This window comes from Belonocnema kinseyi, chromosome 9, assembly GCF_010883055.1.
Source record: "Belonocnema kinseyi isolate 2016_QV_RU_SX_M_011 chromosome 9, B_treatae_v1, whole genome shotgun sequence".
Taxonomy (NCBI): Eukaryota; Metazoa; Arthropoda; class Insecta; order Hymenoptera; family Cynipidae; genus Belonocnema; species Belonocnema kinseyi.
The window spans coordinates 226450-248293 of record NC_046665.1 but is presented as its reverse complement, the minus strand read 5'-3'; the positions used below and the strand labels follow the sequence as shown (position 1 = coordinate 248293).

At 33.5% G+C, this 21844-nt stretch overlaps 1 protein-coding gene across 1 annotated transcript in view; it reads right to left on the bottom strand.

Moving 5' to 3' along the window:
* Nucleotides 1-1293: 1293 nt before the first annotated feature.
* The window catches only part of LOC117180228 (trafficking protein particle complex subunit 3), a 46555-nt gene continuing 26004 nt past the window's right edge, over nt 1294-21844 (bottom strand). Inside the window, exon 2 of the mRNA XM_033372614.1 lies at nt 1294-1992. Within this exon, the coding sequence (XP_033228505.1) occupies nt 1495-1992 (498 nt within the window). The 3' untranslated portion in view covers nt 1294-1494. The remainder of the gene's footprint in view (nt 1993-21844) is intronic.

The window sequence follows — 21844 nt, the reverse complement described above, 5'->3', positions numbered from 1 at the left end:
TAATTTTGTAAACAAAATTAGCTAATATAAGTTTCGTTTTTTACTGGAATTATTATATGATGAATTCCGCTCCTGCGTAATCATGGTTGAGAACATCATTCTGGTCGACGAAAACGGCATGTTGGCGGGTGTACTCCTGCTTCTTGTAGTTTAATTTGTCTACGATTTTGGATATGAATTAAATTTCTTTCGCGTATTGCATGATAATCCTCGAGATGCAACTGACCAAAGAGCAGAAAAAGGGCGAATGAAGATGAAAAGTCGCAAAATGAAACGGGTTGCTCGACTTTGGCTCAATGGAATAACGATTAAAATGGAAATATGATTCGTCATCGTATTAATTGCGTAATTTATTTTCGTCTCCTAATTTTGTTATTTTCCCATAATATCGAATATTGTAGTAAAACATTTTTTTTAGTTTGCAAACGATATATTTTTCAAAATACGTATCCTAACATTAAAGCACCAATTTCATCTGGTAAGAATTATTTACAAAATGTTGACTTACTTTGTTTTGTAATATACACTGCTTAAATTTTATATAATTTAAAAAAAGTAAATGACTTTCATTAAACAATTCTCGCTAGACGTAGATGCTTCCATCACGTGCTAAATTCCAAGTACCAAGTACTCCCTAAATGTCTTCTGAATCCGAATCCGGGGTTAGTTGGACCCCATAAGTTCGATTCCATGGTTTTCTCAATGTTGACCTTGGGATGACCATCATCCCGACCCGGTGGGCTAAAAGTGACCTCGAATTCGGATTTAGCGAAAAACCGTCTGAGACTAGAGCTTTCCTCCGGTCCAATGGTTTTTCTTCATGTTGACCTTCAATTGACCTTGATCCTGACCTAATGGGGTCAAACTGACCCCGGATTTGGATTGAGCGACCTCAAAAACGTTTAGGTATGGTGGTTTATCTCGGGCAACAGAAAAATTTTGTTATGTGGGGCTGTGAGATTTCTAGAAGGGAGTATGATCCGAATTTTACTGGATACTATTTTGAATATGAGGCGATTCAGCCACTCAAATAAATTAATTAATTTTTAAAAGTGCTTGATAAACTCTCACTTTCTTTAGAATGGATAATCCTCTCTCTGTGTTGAGCTAGCGTTTAATCTGAATAAGACATTCTTAAAATTATCGAATTGAAATATTCTCTTAGTTTTAGTCATTCTAATCATCAGCCTACTTTTTTAGTCGATAAAGTACGAGTGAACTAGCGCGCTTCAGGCCTAATTTCAAATAAATAATTTAATATGACTGCCTTAGGAATGAACAAATAAACTTTAAAAATCGAGTTTTATGTTATATTACATACATATTGTAATTTTCCTGGATCAAAGTCGCATACAGATTCAATTGATCAGCCAATCAGAGGCTCTAAAAATACGTACATTATGTATCATAATGAGTTTGTTGAGTGTGTAAGTATCACAATATTCTAGATCAAAACAAAGTTTTAAAAATTATAATTCTGAGCACACTATAGGTCTAATCTTCTCCGGCTGGAATAGCGTCTTCTAGTCTCTTAATAAATTTCACTCGCATTTCGGTCACAATGTCGTTCTTTAGTTGATCTTGTACGAACCACGCACCAATCTCCATCTGCACCATTTCACAAGCACCACGTAACACGCCAGTTAGAATATTGCAATATTTCAAATGTAAACAATTATCAGGGAGTTCTACGAATTCTGTTAGTGGATTGGATTCAAAGCATAAAGAAAACTCATCTCCAGCGGCACTCCAGTTTGTAATAGTTGGTGTGATGCCAAGGTATATTTTGAAAGCAGTTTGAATCTTCTCTGCTGTATCCCGAAAATCGTAACACCGACCAGAACCTGTGCGAGCTAAGAAGTCTTCTATCAACCTAATTCCCATGTTATAGCCCATTCTGTCTAGTTGCTTGTTGACATCTTCTACATTTTCGTAGTCCTTTAACAATTGTGCTACGAGAGCACCATACGTCAATGTAAATAGCTCTGAATTCTGAAAATAGAAGCAAATATATTAATAGATGAGGCGGCTGCCTGAGGTAGAAGGAAGCAATAAATATATTGGTACTTTAGGGTGCAAAAGAAGAAAAATTAATATATTATTTTCTAAAAATCCTACGCTCCTAAATTTATACTCTTTATTAAAATAATCCAGCCTATTGGGATCTGAAATACAGCGATTCAGAGTAGAATATAAATATATATTTGTAATGCTAAGATTTAAATCATCAAATTAAAAAAAAAAATCGCCGATAATACAGAAATAGACGATCTAGGTACGAAATTCAGTCCGAGGAAAAGCAAAAGTAAAACATTTTGCTCTGTTTTCGGATGTTCAAGCAAGGCTAGCAAAAACTTAGACGTTAGGTGTTATCAAGTTCCCTTGTCTAAGATAAAAGTGGGTCTGAAGAAATAATCAATCGGAGAAAACAATGGCAAAATATTCTAAAGCTGGAGAAGAAGGTAACCTCAAACATATGTGTGTTTGTTTTCTGAATTTTAAAAGTGAGGATTACTCATTTTGAACAGGGAAGTTCACATTGATATCTACATAATTTTATTTTATAACCTCAAAAATTTGATAGGAACTAATTACAAGTTCTCCAAGGTACATTAAGCAAAATCGTTTTTATCTTTTATACATATCGAAAATATTTTGAAAAATTGAGCTCTGCCTGGCTGAAGTTTTTTTTTTCAAAAACTGCCAAGAAAATATTAACATTATTATTGGAGTCAATAATTTCCTTCTTTGTATATAAAAAAAATGCTGAATTATGGTCTGAAAATGTATTTTTTGTAGATTTCAGTGCAGGGAAAAGGTACTTAAAACTGGTACCATAAACTGAACGATTGTAAACAAAAAGCAATTAGCTTTATGCTCATTCGATCATCCGGCTGTTTTCTATAAAATAATATTTGTCCAGCGTGTAACAATTTTTCTCCTTCCACAAAATTTTTACACGAAGGAGTGGATAACGTAAATTTACAAATTTCAACAATGCTGAGCAACATCTTTGACATCCTAAGCACGAAAAACGATTAAAATTCATTAACAACACAATGTATCAGTTGCAAAGTGACTCCGTTGTCTCCGGTTATCTTTGTTTAAATCCCCCTTCGACGTAATGATTTCAGATCCCAATACTATACTATAAAATTCGATATCATTTCACCACCTAGAAGATTACGGCTGGGAAATTGAAATCCTGTTGACAACCAACATACTCCAACTACTCCATCTGCATTCTACCTTATTTTCTCATTAGAGAAAGTATCATCGATCTCCAGCACTCGTAGTACGATGAGCCAAAAACCATTATTCGGCCAAAGTGATTTAACGAAGAGGAAGGAATACATTAAAAGTTAAATACGAAGAAGATGACGGAATACATTGCACGTGTTCGTATTAAAGTGACAGATAATAGTGAAATTCACGAAATATTAGATATTTTAAAGTTTTCCAAGCTCAAAAATGATTATTTTTGATTCAGATAAGCGGTAAAAATGCATATTGTATCCACATATAAACCTTCTTAATGTCGACCCTATGGAAAAGTATCTCGTGTTCACGCGTTCATGTTAAAGTGAAATTGATCATCGTAAAATTCACTTAATATTATATATTTTCAATTATTACAAGCTCGAAAATGTTTTCTTCTGCTCTGGATGAGCGGGTAAGAAATGCATATTGTATCTACATAAAGGGTTAGAAAAAAAGATTTTGAGCATGTAATATTTAAAAATACTTAATATTTCGTGAATTTTACGATTATCTGTCACTTTAACATGAAAGCGCCAACCCAGAATATTTTTCCATTGGGTATATACTAAGAAAGTAGAACTTGCATGCTGGTGGCGGTAGTGAGAAAGTGTGCAGTGACAAGTAGTGAGGAGATTTTACGGACTTTGTCTGGAGGGTGTGAGTGGAGTATGAGGGTTGTTGGTGGCGGTAGTGAGAAAGTGTGCAGTGACAAGTAGTGAGGAGATTTTACGGACTTTGTCTGGAGGATGTGAGGGTGGAAGCCTAGCAGGTGAATATGATTGTGAGAGGTGAATTTGGGAGTTAGAAATTAATTTTCATTGTAGTTGTGCTTGTGGGATTTGACTAAATAGGGAAAGTGAGATAGGTTGGCAAGGAAGCGAGGTAGTTTCGTAGTCAGGAGTTTGGGCCTTCATGGTGGTCAAGGGTGGTTTTCGTAGTGCTAGGGGATTTTAGGGGAGAGAAAAGGGTGCCTGCACGGGCTCTGAGGGGTAAAATAGTTCAAAGAAAGGGAAAATTTGGGGCGGTAAGCGACTGCCGCCTTGAGAGACATCTGTTGGCTGCAGTAGGTACTTTTTGCCTGGATAGGTCTCAGTTACCGACGGAAAAGCGGGAGGTGTTTAGCGAAAGTACTGGCAGTGTTAGTAGTGAATGCGATGGGGAATAAATTTCGAACAGGCCACGACGTACAGTGGGCTAATCGAGAATTTACTATTCAAAATCACCTACAGTCTGCAATTCTTCACCGATTTTCAATTTTTTTTAGAAGTGATCAGCAATAGTTGCGCAAGAGCGTATATGGATTAAATTTTATAATTTTTATTATTTTATATTTTTTATATTAATAAACAAAGAGCGAAAAGGGGACATTTTTTCATTATTATTTTTCACCTTTAAGTGAGTAACTTAATTGACCCCACTCTCGATGAAAATGAATGTCGATGTATCTAAAGAACATCAATAATTAGCAAGAAATTGAATCTAATTGTTATAAACTAATTATAATAACAAAAGGTCAACATCATGGGAATTTGGCTTGCAAAGTATATTTGTAAGTTGAAATTGCTTAATTTTATGTACCCGATCATATTTGACCATCAAAATTTGTTGTCTGGTTTAAGTTGTTTACTTTATAAACAAATTATAAAAGCAAATGCACAGTTTAGGCATTTATTGGCAGAAAGTAATCTTTTTTCTTTCTTAGTACTTTTAAATTATAATTATGAAAATATTTAGTGATAAAGATTTGTCATTCAATATTATTTGTTTATGTAATAAACAGATTTTATAAAAAAATGCAGTTTGGTCGTTTACAGACAGAAAGTAATAGTTTTTCTTGCTAATCGTCTTCAAATTATGTAAGTGGTAATGTTTAGTGGCAAAAAATTGTTAATCAATATCATTTGTTTATTTTTTAAACAAATTTGATAAACAAATGCATAGTTTTACCATTTATAGACAGAAAGTGATCGCTTTGCTTTCTGATCGTCTTAATATATTTATAGTGGTGATGTTTAGTGCTGCAGACTTTTTATTCGTTATTATTTGTTTACTTTATGAACAGATTATACAAACAAATGCATAGTTTAGGCATTTATTGTCAGAAAGTAATCGGTTTTCTTTCTTAGTACCTTTATATGAATACTATGAATACTTATCATTCGATTATATTGGTTTATTTTATAAACTAATTTAATGAAAAATATAAGTTCAAAGTAGATGAATGTTTTACGTAAATATGGGTGAGGTTGACTGAAATAAATAAGTTCTTCGTAAACACCACAAAACATTTAAAGTGATATCATCTAATGGCAGTAGTAAAAAAAGATTTCTGCTTGTCCACAAATGACTAAATTATGCATTTGTTTGTAAAATAAATAAATAAGATCAAATAACACATCCTCATCATTAAACATCACTAGTAATATCATTTGAAGGCGATAAGAATCAAAAACTTTAAGTTTATATCTATAAATGACCAAACTTTCCATTTATTTATCAAATTTATTTATATAATAGACAAATAATATCGAACGAGAACTCATAACCACTAAAAATTATCACTTATATAATTTGAAGACAACAATAAAGGAAAGCGATTACATTCTGTCTATAAATGACCAAATTATGAATTTGTTTATAAAATTTGTTTATTAAATAAACAAATAATATCGAATAACCAATCTTTATCACTCAATATTACCACTGATATAAATTAAAGATACTAAGAAAGCAAACCGATTCCTTTCTGGCAATAAATGCCTAAACTATGCATTTTTTTATATAATTTGTTTATAAACTAAACAAATAATAAGGAATAACAAGCCTGCAGCACTAAATATTACCACAATAATTATTTAACGACGATCAGAAAGCAAAACGATCACTTTCTATCTATAAATGGTGAAACTATGCATTTGTTTATAGAATTTGTTTAGAAAATAAACAAATCATATTGATTAGCCATTTTTTGTCACTAAACATTACCACTTATGCAACTTGAAGACGATTAGAAAAAAAACTATTACTTTCTGTCTGTAAACGACCAAACTATGCATTTGCTTATTAAATAAACAAATAATATGGAATGACCCATCTTTATCACTAAATATGTTCATAATTATGATTTAAAGGTATACTACCATGCAAAAGTTTTAGGACACCTCTTTTTTATGACTGAATAAATTCTCTTAATTTTAATTGTGCCAGAGCTAAAAAAATGTCTCTTTAAGAGGGCTGTGTACATGGGCTTTTGGAGACATGTCGTTTAGGCGTGATTTCTCCTAAAGTATTGTGAAAAATATGACTCATGTCGTATGTCTGGATTAGGAAAATAACGAGCTATGACTATGTTTAATCAAAAGTGAAATAATGTTTATTATATTTAAAATATGATTGTTCTAAGTTACCCGACTTTTGAAGGCCAATTTATCGGCTTGTGATGATTATTTCGAAAATTGCATGTTACATAAACGTAGATAAAGTCTTTCTGAAAACATTAACATGTATGAAGGAATTATTGCTTTTAAATAAATACTAAGAAACATGCATAAGCGAAAAGCATTTTTGGGTTAAATTTAAGGCAAGTAACTACCGATCCTTGCAGCCAAATGCTAGAGAAAGCGTTGAGCACGCCCACGCTGTTGTACTCAATGCAGTACATACCCTTTACCTCATCCCGGAAAGTTGATTCGAATGATATATACTTTTAGAAGCGACTTTTTGCATGAAAAATTGAATGTAATAATTCTTCAAAAGCAGGGTAACTTTGACCAATTCTATTTTTGATATAATAAACATTATTTCACTTCTGATAACACATACATATAGCTCGTTATGTTCCTAATCCAGACATACCACATGTCATATTTTTCACAATACTTTCGGAGAAATTACGCCTAAAAGACATGTCTCCAAAAGCAAAACAACCCATTCCAAGCATAACACATCATTTAAAATTGTGAACAATGCTTTCATATAAAATAGTCGTAAGAAGTAAAAATAAAGTTTGAAATTTTGAAAATGCTCTATATGAATTATCGTCTGATCGAAGCATATCACGGAGATAGTTTCGAAATATACTGAAATATTACTTTAGAAATTTTAACCCTTTCAAAAAATAATATTTGACAAATTTCTTTTTGTTGCGTTCCTCGCTTTCGGAAGCTTAAATATTCATAACTTTCTTTGAAAATTGTTTCATTCAACCGATAAAATATACACGTCCTCTGAAACACCTTGCAAAACAAAATATTTCTCCGGGAAGGGATTCTGCAACAAAGGGAGCAGAGTGAGTTGTAAATTTCGTAGGTTGCTACAGCGTCAATAAATTTCGCCTTGTTTTGAGATGTGACACATGATTCACATACAAAACTCATGTCTTATTATACTAAAGGTGAAACAACACTCTCTTATTCATATTCAGTCAATTGTATTGGAATTTTTAAAGTATCACAATGCACAATATGGAACATTTGTTTTTCGAATTTGCATACTTATCACCCGATATACGTACAAATTCACCCAACAATTACGGCTTTTGATTTTTAAAAATGGGAACTAATATTTAGATGTATCTGAAGCCTAATAATATATTTGCCATCAGGGAAAAATACGTTTCTGCAAAAGTAGAGTTCAAATAAATATAAATTTTCAAACAAAAAGAAACGATTTTGTAACAATATAGGTAAATTTTCGACAGAAATTCCGTTTTATCCATAGAAAAAAAGAATTTTATTAAGAAAGGAATGGTTATGAAACATTTTATTTAAATTTGTTTAAATTTAAATGGTTCATTTCCAATTTTATTTTTCACTATTCAAATTAAAAATACACATCCTATCGTACGGTGGTTCCAAATAAATTAGTAGAAATAATTTAGGCGAAAAATTTGCTTTCATAAAATGTTTTTGCAGCGTCTTTCCTTTTTCAAAAAGTAATTTTTTTTATTTATTTTGATAACAAGAGTTTTTTACCGCAAGAGTAGATATATTTTGGTTAAATAACTTTTTCATTTTTTTCTTGGTGTCATTTTTCTAAAAATTTTATTTTTTTATTTTCAATCTTACTTTTTTCGGATTAAAACATGTAATCTTATTTATTTCTTGTGTATGTACTCGTCCTACCTAAAAATGATCATTAACAAATTTGTACATCCGTTTTTGGTGAACAACTTTTTTCTATGACTTTTTTTTTTCGTCTCGTACCAGTAACAAAAAAATTAATGATTCTTCTTCGAATATTATTTTTTATGATTGACACAAACGCTACGTGTCCTATGAAAAAGTTCTTTATGACAATGAATGAGTTTTACTTTCTTTGGATGAGGAACTTTTGTCTATTCATTTTTTTCACAAGTTCTGTCGCTTGTCTCAAAATTTAATTTTTTAAATTTTAAATCCTTTTTATGAATAAAGCGAAAACTACGGGTCATAAGAAAAAGTAATTCATAAGGAATTGGTAGATCTTTTTTGGATGCACGTTTTTTGTTTAATCATCTTTTCTGGTATTTTTTACAGTTAAACGGCAAAATAGAATTTTTCATGCAAGGCTCACCTTGCTCCCCCACCCACACTGTTTCATTAGGTCCTCAAAAATCCCGGAGTCAACAATTAGAGTTGTAGTCCAGGGAATGAAGGGTTTTTTCACCTCAAAATTTTAGAATGAAACGAGATATGCCATGATGTAGTGTCCATGATTGGGATGAAGGCCTATATATTTGCAGGCAAAAATATTTGTTCATAACGAATTGCGCAATGTTTAAAGTTAGCGAAATCAGATGTTATGGAGCTTGCGATGAACGTATTGATTTGCGATAAAACAAGTTAAATCATTAATTAAAGATGTTAAAAAGATCTTTTATTTGGTAGGTCGCACAATGAGACTGTTTGATTTGTTCTCTAAAAAAGTAATAAAAACCGGCAAAAATGGCCATTTTGCAAAATCTAGTTATTTTTGCGAAAAGTACCTGCACATCCATTAAACTCTCTGGAATAGTGTGTTTTATGGAGCTGATAGTATATGCAAAATTTGAGCTCAAAATAATAAATAGTTTTCGAGAAAAGCTATTTGTTATTAAAAAAGGTACTTTTCTTTTGGTGGGGATAACTTTTTCTTAGCAAATTTTGATCCTGAAGAGTTATAGTGTAACGTTCGCTTAGCCGCTAATTGATTTTTAAAAATTAAATATGTTAAAAATGGCTGCAAAAGAATAGTACGTTTTTGTCTCTTAAACAAATGGAATAAATTTGGTAATTTTCATCATAAACAATCGGAATTACAATCAATATCAACTTACAACTTGCGCATGATTTTAAGATTGGAATATTTTCTGGACGTTATTTGGGGAGGGAATTAATGTTTTTTTTTGTAACAATTATTGCAGGTGTAATTTTCAAGATATACAGATGAAATTGGTAAATATTAAAATAAGGTGACTTTAGGGTTTTCTCAAAAAGTATTCATTTATTCCTCAATACTTATGTTTTCCCCTTCAAAGTAATCCCCCTCAGATATAATACACTTGTGTTAACGCTTTTTCCAATCATCGAAGCACTTCTGATAATCATTTTGTGGCCTTGAGTTCTTTCAGTGATGCAGTTTTTATCTCCTCAATCGTTGAAAATCGATGTCCTTTCATGGGTCTCTTCAGTTTTGGAAAAAGAAAAAAGTCACTGGGGGCCAAATCCGGTGAATATCATTATTAACTTCATTCAACATCTTCTAAACGATGGTCATGCGATGGATCTTTTGATAAAAACTAAGCAGTTTTGAAACAAATTTCGCTGACACACGTCTCATGCCCAAAACGTCCGAAAGAAAGCATGGTATGAGCCAACCGATATGCCAACATCTTCAGCAACTTCTCTGATGGTAATTCGGCGATTTTTCAACACCATTTCTTCCACTGCTTGAACGTTTTCATCTGTTGTTGACGTGCTGAGACGTCCAGGGCGAGGTTCGTCTTCGACACCCTCTCGGCCTTCTTGAAACAGCTCGTACCACTTATACACATTTTTCTTACTCAGAGTAGACTCACCGTATGCAACTGTCAACATTTCAAGAGTTTTAGAGCACTAGATTCCATTTTCCACACAAAATTTAATGCAAACTCTTTGCTCCATGTTTTTCGAAAGAAGAAAATCGCCGGGCACACCAAACCGTTCTAACCTTTTACACCTCTGCCAGAAAGACAACACGAGCTATATAGTCAAAACTGTGAACATATGATCGTGACGAGTGTACCAACACAACAAAACAAAAAATTAAAAAATTTAATGTACGTAGCCCGCGAAAATTGAAAAGACACCTTACTTTTTGAACACACCTCGTATATACTTTTTTATATTTTCACTAATTAAACAATAACTGAAATAACTGTACAATATAATGTAAGTATTAATTGGTTATTTTATTATTTATTCAATAATGTTTATACAATAATTATTAAAACCCTTGGAAATCCCATGAAATTGTTTACATATCTTGAGAATGCCATGGAATATTTAAAAATATCATAAAATATTCAAATTATATTTTATGAATGCATGGAAAATGTATTGAAGTACATTGATAGTTGTTAAATCCCTCAAAATCATAGACAGCCTTTAAAAATCTTATGAGATAATGTTAAATATTTTGAAACAATTTAAAACCTCGTACATCCTGTAAATTCGTTTCATATCTTCAGAAATTATAGAACATTGTTTACCCTAAAGTATTGCAAAAGCTTTAAAAATACATAAAAGTAATAAAATTAATAAAAAAATTCCTTCGAGTGTTTTCAAATCACGTAAAATACTTCTAAATAAAAAACTGGTGATAATGTCTTTGTAGTTTATAAAATACCATAAAATCTTGAAAATTTCTTTAAATTATTGTAATCGCTTTCAAAGTTCTCGGTGTCTTTATAAATTTATCAATTTTAAACAAATCTTTAAAAATATTTTTAAGTCTTCAAGATAATTCAAAAATAGGTATAGACGTGCAATGGATTGTGATTAACGCACGAATTAAGATATTGAATAAAACGTGAATAATGCTATTTTTTACATCATCCTTATGTAAAATATATTGTTTCTTTTTCTATAAATTTTAAACAATTCGCCATCCTAAAGCAGCAATGTTTCATAAATACAATTTTAATTACAATAAATGTTGCCTTGTGATGATTATTTCTAAAATTTACAAAATAGGCTAGATCCTATATGAAAAAGGTACGGAAACATCCGCCAACGGTTTGCCAGTACAGATCCAGTACAAGGCATCATTGTGAAGCATTACCAGCCAGTACTGGCCGAGTATAGATGCCCAGTACTGCAACTCCGGCAATCTGCGCCATTCGTGTATTTTCATTGACGTATGTGGTATGTCTCAATTCGTAAGTAAATAATGTAGAAGGAATATTTGTCAAATTTTAATAATTGATATTGATATTAAAAACATATTCCGCCATATGTTTCGATTAGAAGAAAATTGAAAAAGAGCATTTTCAACGTCTCAAACTTTATTTCGACTCCTTACGATTAGTAAATGAAAAACTATTGTTAACAATTATTACTTGTGCGGTATGCTTGGATTCGTAAAGGAGTCAAGTAGATAAAGCTTTAAATATCAACTGAGATTGAAAATATTGACCGATTTTTATCAACCTTTTTTTATTTACTCAGAATAATATAACGATGCTAATACAGTATATTAAAATTGAATTAATTATTATTGTACAAAATTCTGATTTTTCTCCGCCGTGTCTAATCTCAAACAATAGGAAGGTCTCAGGAAGCCAAAAACCGTCCGCTCGACAAACTACCACCCACTGCACAGTGATCTGAAACGCCCAAAAATTACAAACTGGCGGACACTTCTTCGATATTGTTATCAGATTTGCATGAAACTTGATGTATGTAGGTTTTTAGAGTCGCTGATTCCAAATTTGTAGTCATATTTTACAAAAACAAAATGGGGGAGACTTTTTGAAAATTGTGATTAGATTCGCATAAAACTTAGTTTAAATATGTTTTTGGGGTCGCTGATTTCAAATTTGAATTCAGATTTTTCAGAAACAAAATGGCGGCTACGTTACAGTAGTCCCGCACTCGCCTCTTACTTGGCCAGTCAGTCTCTCCCGTTCTCTAGCGTCGCGACCACACACAAACAAATCGATTGCATCGAGAATCACAGAAAGTCGCATCTGAATTTTTTATTTTCCAGACAGTAAGAACTTTACTTGAATTATGAAGCTGAGAAAAACGCGGAGTTTCGCGGAAACATAAATTTTCGCACGATTTTCGGAAAATTGTTAATGTAGAACATATAAACAATTGTTACACAAAGTCAATTGTTAGAACATAACAGCAACCTTGAGGTGCTTCCTCCATCTTCTTCTTGAAGATTTTTGCACATTCGACAATTCCTGTGTGCACTTTGAATGTTGTTTTTCTCGTTCCTTGTAGTACGTTGTACAGAGCACGATGTACCAAGGGCGACTTTCAGACGCTACTACGCGTCTCGTAGGCACCCCATGTATTTGCTACCGGCTACCACATACAAAATCTCTCGGGAAATTTTTTTTTTTTGAGGTTTTGCCTGAACCAAGTTGACGGTCCCCTGATGAAGACTTTCTCCGAGGTAATTTTTTTCAAACTTTTTTTACTACGTAACCTTTTTTCTGAAAATATTCCAACTATGAATGGCTGTCAACATTTTTTTGTCACTAACAAGCTCCACCCTTTTGGGCGTGCTTATCATATTTCTGTCTCTCTTGCACACTCGACTCTGATTTATACTCGTAAGCTGTTGTGATACCATGGAAAAATACCTCCAAAATGAGTAAGGTAAATGGAAAATATGTTACTGGAATATACCAGGATTAGAGAGAAAGGATAGGGAGTTTATGAGAAATTTAACACAATGGGATGTTGTAATAATGATGGAGGCTTCGATAGATGAAAAGGGATGGGAAAGAGTAAGGGGAAGGTTACCAAGAGGTTAAAAATGGCAAGTTCAAAATGCAAAGAGGAAGAATACAAAAACTTAGAGCAGTAGGAGGAATGGTGATGGGTGTAAGAAATAAATGCATAACAGGAAAAGATAAGAAAGAGAAGAAAAGACAAAAAGGATTAATAGTAGAAGAAGTAAAGATGGACGGAGAGAAGTGGAAGGTAGTGGGGGCTTTTGTGAACAGAGAGGGGGTGGGAGAAAGGGAGAGAGAGGGAGAGAGAGTTACAGTCCCGCAATTGTTTTAGAATATTGTTGACATGCAGAAATGCTTTTCAGGCTTATTAACAGTGAAAGCTTAGCACCTCCAAGCGCGTCGATGATAAGGACGATTACTTTAACAGAATATTCCGGGTACAATCGTCGCAACTCCCTTATAAGGTCTCTATATCTCTCTTTCTTTTCATTCTCCTTGGCATGTTAAGGTGGAAATGACACTGTTCTCCCACCACATCCAAAATCATTCACCCCTTGTGCTTTATCCTCATATCTAATTGGTTGAGAAAATCCAATATATATAAAAAAGTGAAGGTCAAAATTTGGCAGATAAGGAGAAATGTAGCAGAGAACATTCAGAGATTATTATGTTAACTTTGCATACCAATCCTAAAAAGAACTTTCTGATTTGTTACAAGTTATATTAAGAAAAAAAGAATTAAAAATTTGAGAACTCTGGACCGACACGTAAGTCTTTCCATATAAAATAACTTGTATTTTATATTAGTTTGATAATTGTGTAATGTTTAATAAAAATGTAACACGAATTGATAAACTCTGAGAATAAATTTTAAAACTTATTTTTAAATATTATTTTTCTTTGTAAAAAACCTAAAAGCAAATTAATTTAAACTTCAATCGTAAATAAACTATCGCATTTTTAACCTTACCTATAAATGTTACTAACATGAAAATCGATTTCCCTTGCGATATCGATTACGGCCGTACCTTTTTTAACGTGATCAATTATTTTTAATTTATTTTCAAAAAATTTATTTCTTCACCGATTAAAAATTTTTAGCCATTTACAAATTGAAACTAACTTAGTTAACAGATTACACTGAATGTCAAAATTTTTTTTAAATTATGTTTTCGTGTGAGCATTTTGCATACGCGTACGCATGCATGTGTCAGGATCGTCAATCTTAAAACAAAATTTCAACTAAAAGAAACAGAATATATAATGAAATTTAAAATGGGTTAAAATATTTTCCCTAGATCTATTCTTTTTCGTTTGTATTTTAGCGGAAATTAAATTTATAATAAAATAATTTAATGGAATTTTGAAAAAGTACTCATCTTGACGTTGATCGGCAATTCAATCGATTAGAGAAAGAGTATTCGTTTCCTTGCTCTTTTCTTCAATTGGACATGATGCTTTATACGAACATCCTTTCCTCCTTTATTTTCTATTTATTTTTTTTATTAAATTCCATTTAACCGCTTTTAACTCCCACTGTCTATTCTTTAAAATCTCTTAGGAATGCGAAAATTTCCTAAATCTTGTGAAATTCCGTACACCATGAATCCTGCGGATTAATTGGAGGTGCTAAAAATACTCTGCATCTTATTAAAAATCTTTAAAATCTCTGAAAATTTCTGAAAAAACTTGATATTCAATCAAATCCTTTGAATTCTGTCACATTCCTCGGTAATACCCAAAAATCCCTTGACTTTCATTTTGTTAAATTTCGAGGTTTTCTTGAAATCCCTCAAAATCGATCTTAAAAGCATTGGAAATAGAACAAAACTCCCTGAAGCCCCTTAAAAGTCTCGTGTGATCACAAGATTCTATGTAATCTGTTAAAATAGCTTAAAATATTAAAAATATTTATGAATACCGTGAATTCTTGTAAATAATTGAAGGTCCTACAAAATATTCTGAATCTTGTTTAAAAATCTCTAAAATGTCTGAAGGAACCTGAATTTTCAATAAAATCATTTTAATTCCTTTAAGAGTTATTCATTTAAGAGTTAATATGGCAATATGGCCGCTGACATGTGAGCACGCGCGATCTCGTTGTCTGTTCATCAACGTTATATTCTATGTTCTTGTGTGACTATTAGCGTTGTATCGGTTATAGTGATGTGTCAGCAGTGCCTTGTTTTTATTAGAGATGACTACTTTTTCATGGATGATTTTAGTTTCTGAGATAATGAGTTTTTTCTCTTGACTTGCTATAATTTTTGCTTGTCCTTTGGCTCTAATTAATTGAGTATGTTTGATTCTCCTAACTTCTAGTTACTTGTATAGTGGAACTTAATTTCAATTAACGTTATCGATAAGACAGTTGGCTACATAACATTATCGATCGCACAGAGCTGTGTGTCTATAAATAAAATCAGCTGTGCTAATGGATGTAAACAATAACACTCGCAATGAAAACCTGCTTGATGCTAACAACTTCTGTGCTTATGGGAAATGCAAGCAACAGATTAATCTTGATGATGGATTCGTAGAATGCAAGGGATGTCCTTCCCGCTATCACAATGTGTGTGCTTCAAAGGTTAGATGCAGCGCTGATGGCATTTTTCAACGTTGCTGCAGATCTAGATCAAACTCCCCGACTGAAGATGATAGAAGAAGTACGATAACTATTGGCACTAACAAACTTCAATCTATGCTTGATGACCTAAAAAATATTATGAAGACAGAATACGAAAAGTCACACAGAACTAAAAAGTGATTTTGAGAAAACGCGTATCTCTGTTGACAATCTTTTATCTAAAATTGAATATGTCTGTCCTACCGCATCTCAAATGGATATGCGTTTGACAGAACTTGAAAATAATGTTTTTGAAAATACTAGTTCTGTTGACTTACCCGAAATTGAGACTAAAGCGGATGTCTCTCCGTCAAGCAGTGATATCATTCAGGCCATTGACGTGCTTAAAATAATTAATCTATCTTTATCAATTTCTTCCTGTCAAGGTCAAATTTCGGTCAGAAGCAGATGCCTCATCAATGATTCAAGTATATGTCAGGATGAAGAAAAAGAACTCGATTCCGGATGCAATGAAGGAATATCGAATTTTCCGAGGTCAAACATTGATGTAACAACGCAATTTCAAGGAGCAGAAGAGGATACTAGACGAACGTCTTGCCAGAGGAGAGAAGGATCTCCGGATAACTTACAGAAACGACGTCCCCGTAATAGTTCCTGCCAAGAAAACGGAGAAAATGACACCCTAACGTCAGCTGTTCCATCTGTAAGGTTATATTACCAGAATGTTAGAGGTATAAATAGTAAGTTGCTACATTTAACCAATTCTCTTGATATTTGTGATTACGAAATTATTGCCTTCACAGAAACTTGGTTAAAACTATCTACTAACAGCGCTGAGGTGTTTGATTCGAACGTATTTTAGGTTTTTAGGGATGACCGAGTAGATAAGACTGGTGGTGGTGTCCTTCTTTCAATTAAAAAAATATACAACTGCGTAAAAATTATTCTTTCTGCTGTAATTCAAGCAGCGCCTTTAATTAACATTGTAGGGGCAGAAATTTATTTCTCAGCATTACGAGTGATTATAATAGTAATTTATATTCCACCTGTCATCTCAGTCCAAATTCTTGAGAGGATTCTTCTAGCTCTGGTATCTATCCGCGAAATTTGTGACCATAAATTTATTATTCTGGAGGACTTTTATATTTCCAACTTCAAAAATCATTTGACTAATATCAAGATTGATAACAAAGCAACTTTATTCACCTCTGTTTGTGAATACTTTGAGTTAAAGTAATTTAATTCAATTGAAAATTGTAATAATCGTTACCTTGATTTAGTTTTTGCTAACTTTGAAGTCGGAATTAATTACGTTATTGCTCCTTTCCTACCAGAGGATATGTACCATCCACAATTAAGCGTACAGCTTTATTTAAATATAAAAAATAAGAATTCCACACCAAAATTGGTAGATAACTCCAAATTCATACGGTATAATTTTAAAAGAGCTGATTTAAATTCACATTACATGAGTCTGAAGAACAAGGATTGGCCATCCCTATGGCTTTGTGATATGTTTTTTTGATATTGTGGTGAAATTTGAGGTGAGTGGATTGTGGAAGTGTGTAGAAGGGTGTGGATGTGAGAGATTAATTGAGGGATTATGAGATTGCAAAGGGGAGGTAAATATTTTGGAAGATTGAGACAGATTTGTGTGGAAGTTTGTTTGGATGTAGTCATAATGATGGAGATGTGGCTAGATGAAAAGGGATTGGAAAGAGTAAGGGGAAGGTTACCAAGAGGTTACAAATAGCAAGTGCAAAATGCAAAGAGCAACAATAAAAAGGGCAGAGCCATTCGACGAATGGTGATGGGAGTAAGGAATGAATGTATAGCAGGGAAAGATAAAAAAGACAGGAATGAACAAAAAGAGGGAGTAATAGTAGAAGAGGCAATAATGGGAGGAGAGAAGTGGAAGGTAGTGGGGATTTATGTGAACTGTGATATGCAGGAAAAAGCAGAGGAGATTAAAGAAATGATTGAAGAAAATAAAGAAGAGATTCGGATGATAATAGGTGGGGATTTGAATGCGAGAACAGGAGACAGAGGAGAAGGGGAATCGGGAGGAGAGAGGAAGAAAATCCAAAGATTAGGTACTAAATGGGGAGGGAAAAAAGTTGTTGAAGAGCTTGCAGGAGATGGGATGGTATATCTTAAGCGGAAATATAGAAGGGGGTGAAAAAGGAGAATATACACGCTCAGGAAGTGAAAGGGGGACGGTAACTGATTATGTGATAGTGGATGATGAGGTAAGAGAGAAGGTTAAAAAATTGGAGGTAGGTGAATATATTGATTCGGATCACTTTCCCTTAATAGTGTCATTAGAGGGACAAAAAAGCAATAGCAATATGAGCAAAAGGGGAGCAAATTTAAAAAGTGCAGGAAAAGGGGATTGGTCAAGGGAAGGAAAATAACAGTTTAGAGAAAAAATAAGACATATCAAAATGGGAGAGGGAAATGTGGACGAGGAGATGGGAAAAATGATAGGAGAAATAAAAATAGGATTAGAGTGCACAAACAAAAATGAAGTTATTAAAGGGGGGAATAGAAGTGGGTGGGATTAGGACTGCAAAGAGGAAAAAAGGAGGTCACGAAGGAATTAAGAAAGTGGATAAAAGAAAAATGTAATGGTGAAGAATATAGGAAAAAAAGAAAGAGTATACTGAGTTGTTTTATCAAAAGAAAGAGGAAGAGAATAAAAGGTTTGAGGGAGAGGCGGAGAAGGCTAGGACGGAAGAAGAGGTATGGAAGGTAGTAAATAGAGAAAGAAAAAGAAGAAAACGAGTAAACCAAGATATTGAAATGATAGAATAGAAAAAATATTTTTTGGATTTGCTAGGAGGAGTAGATAGAAAAGTTGTAAAGGGAGGAAAATATGGTAAAAAAAATTAGGAAGAGAACATTTAGAGGAAAGAAATAGTTAGTTTTAGGAATAGTGAAGGACGGAAAGGCACCTGGTATAGATGAGATTCCAAATGAAGTATGGAAATGTGAAGGGGAGGAAATAGACGAATGGGCATGAATAATGTGTAATCAAGTAAGGAGAGGAGAGAGGTGACCAGAGTTATGGAAAGAAGGAGTAGTTATACCAATAGTAAAGCAAGGCAAGGGAGAGGGGGTTAAAGATTATAGGAGGTGACGTTAATGCCAACACTGTATAAAGTATATGTAACTATTTTGTCGGAGAGATTGAAGATAGAAGTTGAAGAAAAAAAGACCGAGTCGCTGAATCAAATAGGGTTTAGAAAAGGAATGGGGGTAATGGACATCATATGTGTTCTGAACTATCTAGTAAATAGGAGAATTAAAAGGGAAAAAGGGGAAATGATAGCAATGTTCGTGGACTTGAGAGGGATTATTAAGGAGAGTATCAGAAATTTTTAGAGACAAAAAGCAGGGAAAAGTTAGGAGAGCAAGTAGGAGATATTTTCTGGTTGGTGAGAGGTGTGAGACAAGGGTGTTCTCTGAGCCCACTTTTATTTAATTTATTAATATCAGACTTGGAAGAAGAAATGAGGAGAAAGGGTTGTGGAGGAGTTAGTATAGGGAAGGAAAAGATATATACACTGGCATACGCAGACGACATAGTGTTGATGGCAGATGATGAAGAAGGGATGGCGGTATTAATTACAGGATTAGAGAAATACTTAGATGGGAAAAAGCTGAATGTAAATGTAGAAAAGACAAAGATAATGAGGTTTAGAAAAGGAAGGGGAAGGAAGAAAGAATGGACAGGGAGATGGAAAGGAATAAAGTTAGAAGAAGTAAGAGTATAAATATTTGGGATACATCTTGCAAGCGAATGGAGATCATACACCTCATATAAGAAAAAGGACAAAAAAAAGCAGCAGGGGTAATGAAACAGATATGGGGAATAGGAAAAAGGTTTAAAAAAATTGGAGAAGGAGAATGTGGTTATTTCATACGCTGGTATGGCCAGTATTGGGTTATGGAGCAGAGATATGGTAATGGAAAGAAAGGAAAGATATTGAGAGTTTACAAGAAAGGTATTTAAGGTGGACACTAGGGGCAGACTGGAAGACGCCAGGATATATGGTGAGAGAAGAAACGCAAAGAGATAAGTTAACTTTGAGAGCGGGAAAAAGGACATGGAAATTTGAGACGAAGCTAAGGAAGGGAAAGGAAGGGGAGTTGGCGAGAAAGTGTTTGATGGAGGTAAAAGAGAGGAGAGGGAGGGCGATCGAATTAACGAGTTGGGAAGAAGAAAGGAGGGAGTTCTTTAATGATAGAGAAATCGAAGACGGGACTGGAGTAAACTATGAAGAATTGGAAAAAGGGAGAGGGAAAGACAATTAATGGAAATATGGGGAGCAAATGAGGAATCAAAATACAATGAATGGTATAAGATGAGAAAAAAGGAAGGGGTGCCAAATTATTTAGAGATAGGATGAAGAGAGAGAAGGTGGACTAGAATAGCAAGATTTAGATTGGGAAACGAGGTAAGAGAGGGGATGTACTGGGAAAAAGAAGAGAACAGAAAGTGTAGAATATGTGAATGGGAGGAGGAAACATGGGAGCATGTATGGGAAGGATGTAGGAGAGGAATAAAAGATAAAAGAAGCTTGCAAGAAAATGTGGTAAGATTCTAGGGGAAGATGGATTAGGAGAAGAATGGATGAAAGAGTTTGAGGGTGCTAGAGGGGCGAATGAGAGAGAATGAAAGAATTCACATGAAAAAAGGTAAATGGAGGTGTAAAAAAGTTAAAGAAAAAGAAAACGGAAGTCGCTTAGATTAGAAGCGTAAAAATTTTAAATAATGGTAAAGTAAAAGTTAAGTAGACTAAGATGCGTTTGCGTTTTCATGCTCTCTCTCTCTCTCGCTTGCACTCTCGCTTTCGTTCGCGCGCTCACTCGTTTGCTAGTAAGTCCTAAATTGCGCTATCGCAGGAAATAGAAATAAGGAACTAGATATAAGACTGTATGTAAATAGTCGTAAAGAATTGTATATATAGAAAGGATAAGGTTGTAAAAAATTAGATATAAACGGAAAGATTGTAAGGAATGGAAGTCTTTAAACCCTTAGGGGACACATTATGAATAAAGAAGACTATGCATAAGTCTTACTATTTTGTTCTGTTCAAAAAGTTACGTGCTAGTGTTAAAAACCGTATTGAAGTTACATTTGCTGGTTTTACGCGCAAAGCAGAAATAAGCATAGTCTTAGAACCATCTTCATTTTGGTCATATTTCAATAGATCAAAGCGCGTTCATCGAATGCCAGGTGTAATAAGTTTTAATGATATCGAATATACAGCTCCTCAGGAAATAGTACAATTTTTTGCTGACTACTTTAGTAGTGTTTTCACTACGTCTACTGTTCCTACGTTGTTACTAAGTGAGGCGTATCAGCGACGAATGGGTGACAATATTCAATTTTCCGAAAGTAATGTGTCAAAAGCAAAAAAAAAGTTATTAAGTAAAATTACTGCTGGGCCTGATATGATTCCCGCTCTTGTAGTTAGGGATTGTGAATTTGTATTTAACCCAATTCTGACAAAAATCTTTAATCTAGCATTGGAAAGAGGTATATATCCTAAGGAATGGAAAAATACTAGAGTCTGCCCTGTATTCAAAAAAGGACTGAAATCTGAAGTTATTAACTATAGGCCTATTGATATCTTAAATCGGTTTTATAAAGTTTTTTAAGTATTCCTGTACGATTTTATATATACCCTTATTGCAAAAAATATATCAACATTTCAGCATGGCTTTATTCCCCGGAAATCTACCACTTCGAATCTACTAGTATTTACGCAGCATATAAGGGACTTCCTTCTCCAGTATGATCAGGTTGATGTTATTTTCACAGATATTTCTAAAGCTTTTGATAAAGTTGACCATGCTCTATTACTTGATAAAATTCGTAAAATGGAAATTCCCCACGAGCTCTTGCTCCTTATAACATCGTATCTTACTGATAGTCATCACTTGGTTCAATATGGCGCTTATTCCCCTCTTCCGTTTGTGCCTTCATTTGGAGTTCCTCAAGGTTTCAATTTGGGACCACTAATTTTTCTTATATTTATAAACGATGTATCATTTGCTTTGAATTGTAATCACCTACT